The sequence below is a fragment of the Callionymus lyra genome, chromosome 10 (genome assembly GCF_982586985.1).
Source record: "Callionymus lyra chromosome 10, fCalLyr1.hap1.1, whole genome shotgun sequence".
NCBI lineage: Eukaryota > Metazoa > Chordata > Actinopteri > Syngnathiformes > Callionymidae > Callionymus > Callionymus lyra.
The window spans coordinates 5,355,100-5,369,990 of NC_141827.1; the positions used below are offsets into that span (position 1 = coordinate 5,355,100).

The 14,891-nt window shown below is 35.6% G+C and overlaps 2 protein-coding genes across 2 annotated transcripts; one reads left to right on the plus strand and one right to left on the minus strand.

Annotated features, from left to right (window-relative positions):
* The first annotated feature begins 4,734 nt into the window (after nt 1–4,734).
* LOC148070002 (transcription factor HES-5-like) lies at nt 4,735–5,951 on the plus strand. Its single transcript, XM_087800504.1, has 2 exons — nt 4,735–5,096; nt 5,207–5,951. The coding sequence occupies exons 1-2, from the start codon at nt 4,947–4,949 to the stop codon at nt 5,585–5,587; spliced, it is 531 nt and encodes a 176-aa protein (XP_087656630.1). The 5' UTR covers nt 4,735–4,946; the 3' UTR covers nt 5,588–5,951.
* A 6,914-nt stretch (nt 5,952–12,865) lies between these two features.
* Nucleotides 12,866–13,563, minus strand: LOC148070003 (uncharacterized). Its single transcript, XM_087800834.1, has 2 exons — nt 13,346–13,563; nt 12,866–13,235 (listed from the first exon to the last, which is right to left on the minus strand). Exons 1-2 carry the CDS (start codon nt 13,493–13,495, stop codon nt 12,900–12,902), a joined length of 486 nt encoding a protein of 161 aa, XP_087656960.1. The 5' UTR covers nt 13,496–13,563; the 3' UTR covers nt 12,866–12,899.
* Between the last annotated feature and the right edge of the window lie 1,328 nt (nt 13,564–14,891).

The window sequence follows — 14,891 nt, forward strand, 5'->3', positions numbered from 1 at the left end:
CACTGTGCAAGCAATTCTATTGAAATGGAAGGAGTATCAGACCACTGCAAATCTACCAAGACCCGGCCGTCCCTCCAAACTTTCATCTCAAACAAGGAGAAGACTGATCAGAGATGCAGCCAAGAGGCCCATGATCACTCTGGATGAACTGCAGATAACTACAGCTGAGGTGGGAGAGTCTGTCCATAGGACAACAATCAGTCGTGCACTGCACAAATCTGGCCTTTATGGAAGAGTGGCAAGAAGGAAGCCATTTCTCAAAGATATCCATAAAAAGTCTTGTTCAAAGTTTGCCACAAGCCACCTGGGAGACACACCAAACATGTGGAAGAAGGTGCTCTGGTCAGACGAAACCAAAATCGAACTTTTTGGCCACAATGCAAAACGATATGTTTGGCGTAAAAGCAACACAGCTCATCACCCTGAACACACCATCCCCACTGTCAAACATGGTGGTGGCAGCATCATGGTTTGGGCCTGCTTTTCTTCAGCAGGGACAGGGAAGATGGCTAAAATTGATGGGAAGATGGATGGAGCCAAATACAGGACCATTCTGGAAGAAAACCTGTTGGAGTCTGCAAAAGACCTGAGACTGGGACGGAGATTTATCTTCCAACAGGACAATGATCCAAAACATAAAGCCAAATCTACAATGGAATGGTTCACAAATAGACGTATCCAGGTGTTAGAATGGCCAAGTCAAAGTCCAGACCTGAATCCAATCGAGAATCTGTGGAAAGAGCTGAAGACTGCTGTTCACAAACGCTCTCCATCCAACCTCACTGAGCTCGAGCTGTTTTGCAAGGAAGAATGGGCAAGAATTCCAGTCTCTCGATGTGCAAAACTGATAGAGACATACCCCAAGCGACTTGCAGCTGTAATTGCAGCAAAAGGTGGCGCTACAAAGTATTAGCGCAAGGGGGCCGAATAATATTGCACGCCCCACTTTTCAGTTTTTTATTTGTTAAAAAAGTTTAAATTATCCAATAAATTTCGTTCCACTTCACGATTGTGTCCCACTTGTTGTTGATTCATGACAAAAAATTAAAATTTTATATCTTTATGTTTGAAGCCTGAAATGTGACGAAATGTTGAAAGGTTCAAGGGGGCCGAATACTTTCGCAAGGCACTGTATATATATTTTATTAATAAGAGCTTTAAAAACTTTAAAATTTGAAAAATAATTTGATATAAAATGGTCAGTACATGCGAGATAAAGATGTAAAGAAGAAAATAAGTGTATTTTTACAGAATATAATGAGTGACACAGATTTATACGTCAATCTAACCTTTTTTATGAACACAATTAAACACACCAGAGGTCGCCTCATAAAACAACATGTAGTTTATAATCTTCATTTCATCATTAGAAAGTTTTTCATGCTCTTTCAAGACATTTGAGTCGTTGGCGCCTTCAGACCAAACACAAGACGTCGTCTTCAAAAGACACTGAAGCTGAAGAAATGGCGTCAGACTCGGGAACAAACATCATTCTCCTGTGATAAGCGTGTCAACTCCCCCGAGACGCCGTCAGAACTGAGACTCTGCTCTCGCTGCTTTTCCCACACTCGCTCCATTCAAGCAACAATAGACATGTGCCTTGTTAAATGCTAATTCTTCTTGAAAAGAGCCTCCATTAAGAGAGTGAAGGAGGTCGACACAAGTGTTGTGACGGAGACGTTGACGGACGACTTTCTGTTGGTTTGTCAACAACGTTAAAGACAGAAATGAAGCCGCTTGAATGTTATCACTGGATAATTGATAAACATGTATGTTAGCTTAGCTTGTTAGTTAGCATGTTAGCATACGTTAGCTCCTTGAAAGAACTGGAGTCTCAAATCGTATACTTGTGTACTTAAACTTAGTATTTTAGTGCATAAGTGCGTCTCAATTCTTGCTAAATGTAGTGCTCCATACACACTAAATTGTCACTAAAACGCCCAAAAAAACCGAGTTTGGATCGATGGAGACTTTCTGTGTCCATTTTAGTGACGTTGACGTTGTAAACGGAAGTTACGAAATATATATAAATATATATATTTATATATTTAAATATATATATATATATATATATTTAAATATATACATATATATATTTATATATATTTATATATTTAAATATATATATATATATATATATATATATTTAAATATATATATATATATATATATATATGACGTAACTTACAGGTGTATTTTCAGCAGCAGGAGGAGGATGACACGTCTTCGGTGCTGATACTCTGATACTGATACGGTAAATATCTCGTCAATATTTAATATTAATATATGCGATAGTGTTCCTACAGCTGGTTGAAATCATCGTTAAATAGTAGTAGAAGAAGAAGCTGTCGCGTCATTTCCTGTTAGTTCGTAGCAGCAGAGTTTGATTTGAGACACACTATCTATGGAGAATTAGTTACTAGTTAGTACGCACACTATCCTGATGATACTAACCAGTGCACTAAGAGAAGTTTGTGATTTGAGACACAGATCCTAACACTCCTAATTTATAATTAATTAAAGTTTTTTTTCAGTCGCTATAAGTCCAACCATTTGTTACGCTTTCAAAACTCATCATCGGTCTTTAGTGATCAAACCATGTTGTGTTGTTTTCACAAACTATGCAATAACTGAACACTTTGTTTACATTTTCTTAGCAAACAAGCTATACTTTTACACATTTAAAAATATATATATTTATGTTTTACCAATAGTAACACATGACATTCAAAAAACAATATTTCAAACTTTAGATACTTGTATACACTATGAAAAACATTGGCTTGTGCTTTGCTGATATCAGTTAAAAAACAATATACTGATTTGAGCAGATGTTGATGGAAAGATGTGAAGATTAGACAAACTAATGTGCTGTGTTTGTCTGTAAATAAATATAAGTAATATATGAATGAATAAATACATACAACTAGTCCTATTGACACTACAAGAGAAAACAATATATGTTGTGTGTGTAAATTATATATGAATATAAAATAAAACACACATAATAGATATAAATATAGAAAATATAAATATAAATATATTTATAGTACTCGAGTGCATATAATGAAAACGGGGTCACTCCAAGTTCCCAAAATAGACGATCAATGCTGAGAACGTCTCCTCATTCAGATGCAAGAATTCTGGACAACATTTAAAATTCCAGCCGGTCCACAGACATCATTGTGTTCCGGGGCCTCCATTGTCCCCCCAGGCTCTCTGTGAGTGAGTTCCCTGGGCTTTCCCACACTCTCTCCATTCAGCGGCAGAAGTGTGTCTGCGGCAACATCCATTCATCACGGAGTCACTGCAGCAGTTAGCGGCTCCTCAATGCAACATTCCTGCCTCCTCCGGGCTGAAGGGACTCGTCCTGCAGGAATGCAGACGCGCCGAGGATTAATGGAAGACATGGAGACATTTTTCAACCACATCTCCATTCCTGACGCTCCAGTGGGAAGAATGGATGACAGTCCAGGGGAGTTATATATAGAATTAAATTATAGAATTATTTTATAGAATTATATATAGAATTATATATAGAATTATATTATAGAATTATTTTATAGAATTATATATAGAATTATTTTATAGAACTCTATATAGAATTAAATTATAAAATTATTTTATAGAATTATATATAGAATTAAATTATAGAATTATTTTATAGAATTAAATTATAGAGTCATATATACAATTATATTATAGAATTATTTTATAGAATTATTTTATAGAATTATATATATAATTAAATTATAGAATCATATATACAATTATATATAGAATTGAATTATAGAGTCATATATAGAATTATATATAGAATTAAATTATAGAGTCATATATAGAATTATATTATAGAATTATATATAGAATTATATTATAGATTTATGTATAGAATTAAATATAGAATTATATCATATTATTATATATATAATTAAATATAGAATTATATATAGAATTATATTATAGAATTATATATAGCATTATATTATAGAATTATATTATAGAATTATATATAGCATTATATTAAAGAATTATTTTATCAAATTATATATAATTAGGTCATTCTCAAAAGGTTGAAACTTATTTTCTTTACACATTTTTAAAGTACATTTCTATAAATATTTTTTATTTTGAATATGTTTTTAGTTTCTCAAATATATGCGTCATTGAGATGATTGTGAAAAGTTTAAATGAAACAAAAAAATACACTTAACTACATACATTTATTTATGATTTTAAGTATAAACTGAGTTTTAGATCTGAAAGAAAATCTATATATCAATATCAATATAAATATTCAACCAGTAAATATATATATATATATATATATAAATATATTTATTTATAATATATTTATAATTATGTTAATTATAATTCGTTCATTCATATTTGATTTTATCAACAGCTGAAAATGTGAACAAAATACCACAATATTTAACTTTGATATTTTGACTGGACATTTGTTTTACTTTGAGATTATTGTATTGTATAGTCTTGGTTGCTAAATGTTGTGTTGTTAACCAGTTAAATATATATATGAAGCCAATAAAGATGCTCAAAACACATTAATTGTGAAGAAAAACAAAACAAAAACAGACGTGAGCACAACAGTTCAGTTATTCATGTGTTGATATCTTATCTTTCAGAGTCTGATATTAATGTTGATGCCGTTCTCGTTACTGCGTGTGATGGGACGATGATTGTGTGTCAAAGTCATTGATCTGAGCTTGATCTCTCCAGGGTCACCACTTTCCCACATCCTCACACACTCCCTTCATGGCGGGGTGTGTTTAGGGGGAGTCGTCCACCTGCTCCCCTGAGATTTGACTATTGTCCCTGAAGGCAATAACCTCATTGAGCCGGTTACATCCTCTTTTGTGTGAGCCTGCGCTCTGATTGGTGGAGAGTGTGAGAACCTTCATCCAGAGCTGGACTCACACATTGACATGGAGATGTGGGACTATAAAAGGAGGATGAAGCCAGCAGAGATGAGCTTCTCTCTACAGAGACCTCTACAGCTCACACATCCAGACATGGCACCTACAAGCACTGCAGCAAGCAGCAGTTCTCAGGAGCACCTGACTCTGAGCCACAAGGTAAATAGAAGAATCTCTCACACTTGATCTTTCAGCAGAAACCATCCAAGATGGAGCTAATATGAGCCTCCAGAACAAGTGTATTCATGACTGTCTTGTTCTTCCTCCAGCTCAGAAAGCCTCTGGTGGAGAAGTTACGCAGAGAGAGAATCAACAGCAGCATCGAGCAGCTCAAGTCTCTCCTGGGTCCAGAGTTCCTCAAACAGCAGCCAGACTCCAAGCTGGAGAAAGCGGACATCCTGGAGATGACCGTCGGCTTCCTGCGCCGCCTGCGACCGCTCGTGGACTCCAAAGATCAGGGGTTCTCCAGGTGTGTCGCCGAGGCAGCCAACTTCCTGTCCAACAGAGAGAAGATGGAGTCGGAGCGACGGCTGCTGAAGCACTTCCAGCATCTTCAGGCGTCCGAGAAGAAGCTGTGTCAGACGGACTTCTCTCCTCTGAGCTCCACGAAGAAGAGTCCAGAGGTCAGCAGCGTGTGGAGGCCGTGGTAGAAGCTCAGGAACTGAACCGCTTCAAACCAGACTGTGTTGCTTTCGACCTTCTATGAAGGTTTGTGTCGCTGTGATGTTCACAGGATCTCGTGTCTCTGAAGAACGTTTGATCTTCTGCTGGTGAAGCGACGCGTTTCCTCGTAGGAAAACCAAGTTACTTCCATCATCTCCCTCCATGTTGGAGGAACATCTTGATGTGATGTTCACATGTGTGTGTGTCTGTGTTTGAACAGACTTGTGTTAACAAATGTGTTGCTTCTTATGACTCTGTGAGTCACGACACGGAATCTTCTGTGAAGAGAATTGTGTTTGAAAAACTCTTTCAAAAGTGAATGTATTTCTGCAAAAGCCAAGTGAGTCGCAATAAAACAATCAGAAAAACAACAATACAACTGGATCTTGGTTGGGTTTTTTTTTATCAACATGTTCTTTTTCTATCAAACTATTTGATAAATATAAATAATATATGTTAAAAAAACATTTGTTAAAAAGGTTTAAAGGTTTTAAATGTAAAATGTTACAAGAAAACAAAGACAAAAGTTATTTTATTCATCAAACATTCCTTCATTCATTTCTATTCCAGGAATTTTCCGGAAACAAACATTAAATTGATTGAATAATAATCAACAGACAGAACATTAGACTAAACATAAAGTACACACATTAAACAAAAATAACAAAAGCACAAGCTGAATAGATTATAAGAAATGTATTGAGCTTAAAAACATCAACATCATCATATATTATTATTTATATTTACTACATTATAATAACCGTCTACATGTGAAATAATTAAGTTAGTAAGTAATTTAAATTTAAAAATTGCTAGACCAGGGTCACAAAGCGCTTAAACAATAAAACAATAACCAATAAAATATATAATTTAAAGGTCAAGATAACACCAAGACAAACACAAGAGTCTCAGAGAATCAAGTAAAATCCTGCTTGAATAATAACGTCTTCAGATGTTTCTTGAAGGAGTCAGTAGATCATCAAACACAGAGATGGTTCCAAAGCTTAGGAGCAACAGTCTGGAAGGATTTCTCTCCTCTGGTCCTGAAGTTCAGGAACCATCAGTAGATTCTGGTCCACAGACCTCAGAGCCCGAGCTGGGGTGTAAGTCTGGATCAGATCACTGATGGAAGGTCTGACCATGAATAGATCTGAAAGTAAGAACCAGAATTTTAAAATGATCCTTAAAGAAACTGTCAGCCAGTGAAGAGTTTGAAGGAGAAATGTGAGTTCTTCTACTAGAGCGGCTCAGAATTCTGGCTTAGTTTTGTATCAACTGCAGGCGAGACACATCCTTCTTGTTATGACAACAAAATAAACTGTTACAATAGTCCAGACGAGAAGATAAAAATGCATGGAATATAAGATCCAGATCGTGTTGTGACAAAATTTTCCTAAGTTTTGAGATTTTTCTCAATTTAAACAGTTTTCTACAGTGTTGAACTAGAGACATGTCTTTATCAAATACAACACCCAGGTTTCTCATACATCATAGTAGTTGATTTGTATCCTGCAACTTTCATATAATGTTGTATAAGTTTGCACCATGTTGTACTTCATTATTAGTACTTGTATTATAGATAGAGGAATAATAATAATAATTATTATTATTATTATATCACTATTATCCTAGTATTGTTATTATAATAATAATAATAATAATAATAATAATAATAATAATAATAATAATTATTATTATTATTATTATTATTAATATGTCACTATTATTCTTGTATTGTTATTATTATTATAATACTACTACTAATAACAATCATACTAATTGTAATAATAATAATAATAATAATAATAATAATAATAATAATAATTATTATTATTATTATATCACTATTATCCTAGTATTGTTATTATAATAATAATAATAATAATAATAATAATTATTATTATTATTATATCACTATTATCCTAGTATTGTTATTATAATAATAATAATAATAATAATAATAATAATAATAATTATTATTATTATTATTATTAATATGTCACTATTATTCTTGTATTGTTATTATTATTATAATACTACTACTAATAACAATCATACTAATTGTAGTAATAATAATAATAATAATAATAATAATAATAATAATAATAATAATAACAATATAATTATAATAATAGTTCACTATTATTATTATAATACTACTACTACTACTACTAATCATAACATTATAATAATAGTAGTGATAATACAAAAAAATGATTCTAAAATGACAAATAATTGTAATAATTGCAGGAATAAAAAAGATGAAACACAAAATTAAGAATCTCAATAACATTTATTTTCTTTCTTTTCCAAAACCGTCCGACAACATCGTCCATGTCGTCGACAACACATTTCAAAATAAAAGCACATGCATACACAGCATACATTAAATAATATCAAATGGCCTCGCGAGAATCAAGGAACGTAACAAAAACGACAGTAAACCTTCAAATAAGGCAGTAGAAGGAGACGAAGTATATCGACCTGCACTTTCACAGGACGTGTGAGTTTGGCTTCAGATCGAAGCAGATTCAAAACTACTGACGTACGTCAGTCTAACAAGGCAACGCGGCGAGAGCAGAGAGCAGCACATCATGTTTAACACCGACCCAGTCAGTCTTTCATGTTCTTTTCACCTGAAAAGAAGTCAACAAGCACAAAATGCAAACAAAGCATTTCTTTAAATTCTCTTCACATCACAGATGCTTCGGCGTCAGAGGTCAAAGTTCGTCTCCTCAGCAGCACAGAGGGGCCACGTCGTCCTCGGCGTCGGGGAAGAGCCGCAGAATGTCTCTGGAGTACTTGGAGTAGCCGTTGTGCGTCATCAGGGCTTTCCTCAGCGTCAGGAAGGACTTGGTTCTGTCCAGCAGGTCCGCGACCGGGAGCCCGTTCTGCAGGTGATCCTCCACCAGACCCCGCAGCTTCTCCAGGCCCGAGGTGAGCTTCCTCTCCAGCATCTGGAGCTTGTGTCTGAGGAGCAGGAGCATCAGGATGAGATGTTGATCTCCAGCAGCGACGGACGGACGATAAAAGTTCAACTCACCGGAAGAGCTGCTCCTTCATGCTGTCCTGCAGCTCCAGGTCTGAGTAGAGAGACATGATGTTCTTCTGTGGGTTCTGGTGAAGGTTTGACTCAAAACACCTCGTCCTGGCTCCGTATTTATGGGGCCCCGGACCAGGAGCCGTCGTCCAATCAGGAGTCCCCGAGACCCAGACAATGGTGTGAATTTAATGGCTGTCACGAAGAACAGGTGGAAGGTTTCTCTGGGGTCAGCAGAGGTCAGTGGGAAAATGTTCCTCCACGAGTGGACACGACCCGGCGCCGCTGGTCGGACATTGAGATGGAAAATTATAGAAACAGCTTTTTTAAATAAGATATTTAAATTCAAGTTTTTTCTTTAAAGAAGATATTAAACGAAAGAACTATTTTGTATTTAAACCTTTATAAAATATACTAAACATACCTTTTTAAAATTCAATGTTTATTTCAGTTTTTAATTAAAGTATTTAATAAAATACATTTTAAACTTACATTTCTACCTTGTTTTAAAAATCTCTCCATTGATATATTTATGAATATAATAAATAATAATCGTTAATAAAATCATAATATAATTTAAATAAATATTAATTCATGTCAAAGTTTTTGTTGTCTTTATATATTCTAATGATAGTAAAAATTATTTCCATTTAATTTATTTTATTTTCTTTTTTCATTAATTATCATATAGTATTTTTTTTATTTTTTTTTTATTGTAACATTTTTTACTTTGTTTCATTTTATTTCATTTATATTATTTCATTATTTTATCCTGCAATGTCACCACAAACAAATGTGAGTATAACATTCACTTCTGTAATAAAATGCTATTATTCTGTAATAAACATTTTATTACAGAATTATTGTTTATCTTAATAGTCGTTTATAATATATATTTTGATGCGTTTGGATACATTTTAAAATAGAATGAATGAAATAAAAATAATAAATTAAATGAAACAAAACCAGTGTATAATAATAAGATTGTAATAATAATTAGTAATAATTAGAATTATATTAAAACAAATCTTAATTAATTAAAGTGTAGAATGATTACGTTGTTATTGTCAAAAGTACTGATGCAATGAAAGTAAAAGTATTATCAATAATCAGAGTTTTAATGTAGATAATGACACATTAAATGATATATACTTTATATAAATCTGCTCTTAAATGTGATCGACGTTCTCAGCCTCTCCGTGTGAATCCAGTGCGAGCAGATGGCGGCGGAGCAGGCGGACCTTCTGTCCGGGTCGGTCCTGAGAACCGTCCCCGGGCTCAGTGACACAGACACACTTCTATTGTGCGTCTGCATACACAAGTGTGGGAAGCTGTGTGTCGCTGTGGCTCCCAGCCTCGCAGCAGCAGTGGGGGCTTCAGAAGTGTGGGAGCCTGAGGGGAGGAGACCAGGGGCGAACCCGAGCCGCCACACGACAGACAGCAGTCAGAGATGGAGGGAGATAAGCTGTTTGGAATTAAACTGTAAGCTGACACTCAGATGAGAGTAGATGATAATTATTGTCACAGAAGTGAGTCTCACACACGAGAATATGTCAAATAATGAACTTTGTTTCAGATTCTGCAACATTAACATTACTTTGTCATTGATGCTTTTACTTAAAGAACAATTATGGCTCACCTGTATAGCTTTGCAATTGTTTAACGTAATATTTGAATTACAGTAAACAAAAAGTATATATAGTCATATGGTATATATGGTGTGTATATGTTGTATATATATGGTATATATTAGAGTAGATATGGTGTATATATGGTATATATTATGGTATATATATGGTGTATATATGTTGTATATATATATATATATATATATGTATATATATTATGGTATATATGGTGTTTATATATGGTATATAGGGTGTATATATGGCATATAGGGTATATATGATGTATATATGGTGTATATATAGGGTATATATTATGGTATATATATATGGTGTATATATAGGGTATATATTATGGTATATATATGGTGTATATATAGGGTATATATTGTGGTATATATATGGTGTATATACAGGGTATATATGGTGTATATATAGGGTATATATGGTGTATATATAGGGTATATATATGGTGTATATATAGGGTATATATTATGGTATATATATGGTGTATATATAGGGTATATATTATGGTATATATGGTGTATAGCATGACGCACCATCAAACCAAGGAGTATCATGTTCAGAACTTCAAAATAAAAGCTCTGATACAGTTTAACACCATTTAACACATTCTTGAAGGAAATACTAGTTGTTTTCTGTATTTATGAATTATCATTAAAATAAACGGCTCTTAAGAAAAGTTGGTGTCAAAAATAATCAAGTTTTATTCAATGTATTTCCCAAAAAAAGTGGTATATTTTACTTCTTTAAATAAAGTTGTTGAGGAACCCGAAGTCCACGTGAAAACAGCTCTAGGGCGACACATTCTCCAGGCTCAACATAAACCAATAATGAAAAAAAGGTTTTTAAAGAGAGAAATCAAAATAAAGTTAGTATTTTTTGGCAGGAAATAGACAATTTGGTTTGTTAACACACAAGGATGAAGAAACGATCAATTACTTCCTATGACTTTTATACAAGAAATGTTTATCATGTTTCAAAAATACATGCAAACAGTTTGTACGTGCTGCTGTGAGATAAACACATTTAAAATGTTTTTTACATGAAGACGAGAATTTCAATCAAGTGTTGTCACAAATATTGTGGATTCAAACAGACCTCAGGTCTGTTGAACTGACTCTGGATTTGCGTGTAAATGTTTTCTCACAGTTAAAAATGTTATTAAACATCTGTCATGGAGTAGCTTTTTATTTGGAGCTTTTTTATTTAATTAATTTGATCTGTTTTTTATTTTTTTTAATTTGATTTAGAATAAACATGTGCTGTAGAGAATCTGCCAATAATACATGCTAAAAAATAAATGATCTATATGAAAATTAACCTTGATGTTGCTCTGTTAGCTTGTTAGCTATGTTAGCATTTGTTGTTGCGAGCATGCTAACTTTCTGAAACTTCTGAGAATATATATGTAATTCAATAGAGGTATTGAATCATAAAACATCATGTTCATTTAGAACTATTTCTTTAAATTGTAAAATCACTTTTCTTTAGCTTGTTAGCTGTAGTAGCACTTGTGACTGTTACTGTACATGCTAACCATCTGAGAATTATCTCCAGTGGAGGAGACAGTGTTAGTTTAGTTGAAGTTTATAGTTGTTTTTAACTAAACAATTATTATTTAAAGCATATAAAGGCATGTGTTTCTTCAAAAATGTTGTCTGATTTACATTAATATCAGTGTTTTACTAAATGTTTATATATTTCTAATGAAAATAGAGTCGAGAGAAGAAAGATTGTGATTGAAATATTTATTTGTGGATCAAAGGAACCATGAGAAGATGGAACCATGAAGAAGAGCGATGATGCATCACAACAACAACTTGTAGATTTCTACAAGACACACTGTACTCAGAGAGAGTGAAGGTTCAGTCGTCTTTATCAAAGACAAACCACTGACAGTATTTGAGGATCAACTCACTGTCAACATCTTTACACATTTGATCCAAATGTAGAAAAGCTCAGAACATTGATCTTAAAACAGATCACATTGTTGTCTATAAAACACTCATTTTGTAAACAATCCATCATCAGTGTAGAACTGACACATGATTCAAATCTTTTGTCAACAAAAGAATAAGAAGTGATCTTAAAACAGATCATCATGAAGTGAAGTCCACGTCTAGAAAAAGACCATCAATACTTGTGATTAGTGTCAATCAAAGTTCAATATTTCACTGCATTTGATCACATCAGTGACATGTAGAGACTCACAAAGTGTGTCACTGACAAATAGTCACACTGTGATATTCAATCCACTCTTTAGAAATCCAAAAAAACATTGTGATCTTAAAACAGATCACGTTCACATCCATTGATGAAAAATCAATCACAACAGTCGTCAATTCAAAGCACACATTTGTGATCAGAGCGATCAACAACAAACTTCCAATACAGGAAGAACAAGGATCAATAATCACTGGAGAAGTGAGTTGAGATTCATGCAACATGCACGATGACATGTTTCCATCTTCACTGGAAGAGATCAGTGATGTCACTTCCTTCACAAACATCATCTTCATCCAAACAAGTTGAACAAGTGAACACAGAAGAACAAGTGAAGATTTCCCAGAGTTCAGTGCGTCATCTGTGAGCTCCAGTCTCTGTGTGCGTCTACCACGGCCTCCAGGGGGCGCTGTCGAGCGCACTCTTCTTCTCTGTGGTGACGCTGGTCTGGACTGTGGAGCTCAGAGGAGAGAAGTCCGTCTCTGTCAGCTTCTCCTCAGAGGAGGACTGAAGCTTGTGGAAGAGCTTCAGCAGTCGTCCTTGTTGTTGGCTCTTCTGCTGCAGCTGGCTCAGGAAGCAGACGCTCATCTCCAGGATGTCTGCTTTCTCCAGCTTGGAGTCTGGCTGCTGTTTGAGGAACTCTGGACCCAGGAGAGACTTGAGCTGCTCGATGCTGCAGTTGATTCTCTCTCTGCGTAACTTCTCCACCAGAGGCTTTCTGAGCTGGAGGAAGAACAAGACAGTCATGAATACACTTGTTCTGGAGGCTCATATTAGCTCCATCTTGGATGGTTTCTGCTGAAAGATCAAGTGTGAGAGATTCTTCTATTTACCTTGTGGCTCAGAGTCAGGTGCTCCTGAGAACTGCTGCTTGCTGCAGTGCTTGTAGGTGCCATGTCTGGATGTGTGAGCTGTAGAGGTCTCTGTAGAGAGAAGCTCATCTCTGCTGGCTTCATCCTCCTTTTATAGTCCCACATCTCCATGTCAATGTGTGAGTCCAGCTCTGGATGAAGGTTCTCACACTCTCCACCAATCAGAGAGCAGGCTCACACAAAAGAGGGCGTCACAGGCTCAATGAGGTTATTGCCTTCAGGGACAATAGTTAGATCTCAGGGCAGCAGATGTTCCACAAACACACGCCACTGATGAAGAAAGTGTGTGAGGATGTGGGAAAGTGTTGACCCTGTTGATCAGATCTGATGTTGGATCAATAACTTTGACCATCACTTGTCATTTTGTCTCATAATTCTTTGAATATAAAAGTTTGAGATGTTAGAGAAACAAATATTTACTGAAAAAACATAAAATAAACAGTAGAATTGTGACTGAAACTTTTAAAATATTTAACTTTAATTCATCTTAAAAGGTTTGAAAGCTAAAATAATAAAATATACAGGATTTAAAAATCAACAGATGTTGTAAAAGTGCAGAAACCGGAGAGTAAGACATGAGTCCAGGTGCAGCAGAGTTTTGTGTCTCAGTGAGTAGAAGCTCGATGTCACTTTCCCACACTGATGGTTCAGACATCTGCTCCATGAAGTGTGTCTATTCCCTGTTGGGAATTAAGTGATTAGTGGTCGACTGATCTCAGGACTTTGCCCAACTGGGGCAGGGAGGGTTGGCAACTCGAACAGCTATTTCAGAGAGGAGGAAGGCAACGGAGAAACGGTTTTGACTGTCATTTGCAGATGCAGGAAAATCTGCAAAAATAGCCAACGCCTCAAAGTCCACCAGGTCAAGATGAAGGGTCTGGAGATAGTTGTGATACCACAGTTCACAGAAATTGCATCTGATGAGACGCAGGAGGAGTTGGGGTCAAGAACAACCCCAGAGAGCCCAGGACCTCCATGAGGCACAACAAGCTCTCCCCAACCTCCCCCTGCCAAAGGTGTGCATTAAGTGGTCACAGGCCTGAAAGACCACATCATGGGAACAGTTTCACGAGGACCTTGACAGGTTACTTGAAGCTTCTGCTAAAGGCCTTGTGGATCAGAGGCTTCACACAATAACTATCATCGTTGGTCTGCCCCAGGAGAGGTTTGGTGCTGAGGAGAAGAAAGCTGGCAGGACACCTTGAAATGTGAACCAAAGAGCAGTTTAGATCCTTAGAACCGACAGGAGCTGAAGTCTCTCAAGGAGCAGTGCAAGGAGCAACTGCCCATCTTGACAGAGTAGAATTTCATCTTGAGGAAGCGACTGATGACTCTGCTTAGAGCAGAGTTGCACAGGAGGCAGTGGAAAGAAGGAACTAAGGAGCATGTTTCTTCTTTAACATTCAAAACACATATGGTGACCCCAACTGGCAGGCACAGAAGGGCCAACGTGACATCCTGGTAGACGCCCCCAAGTCTTCAAATCCAGGAAAGCACTGTTGAAGGA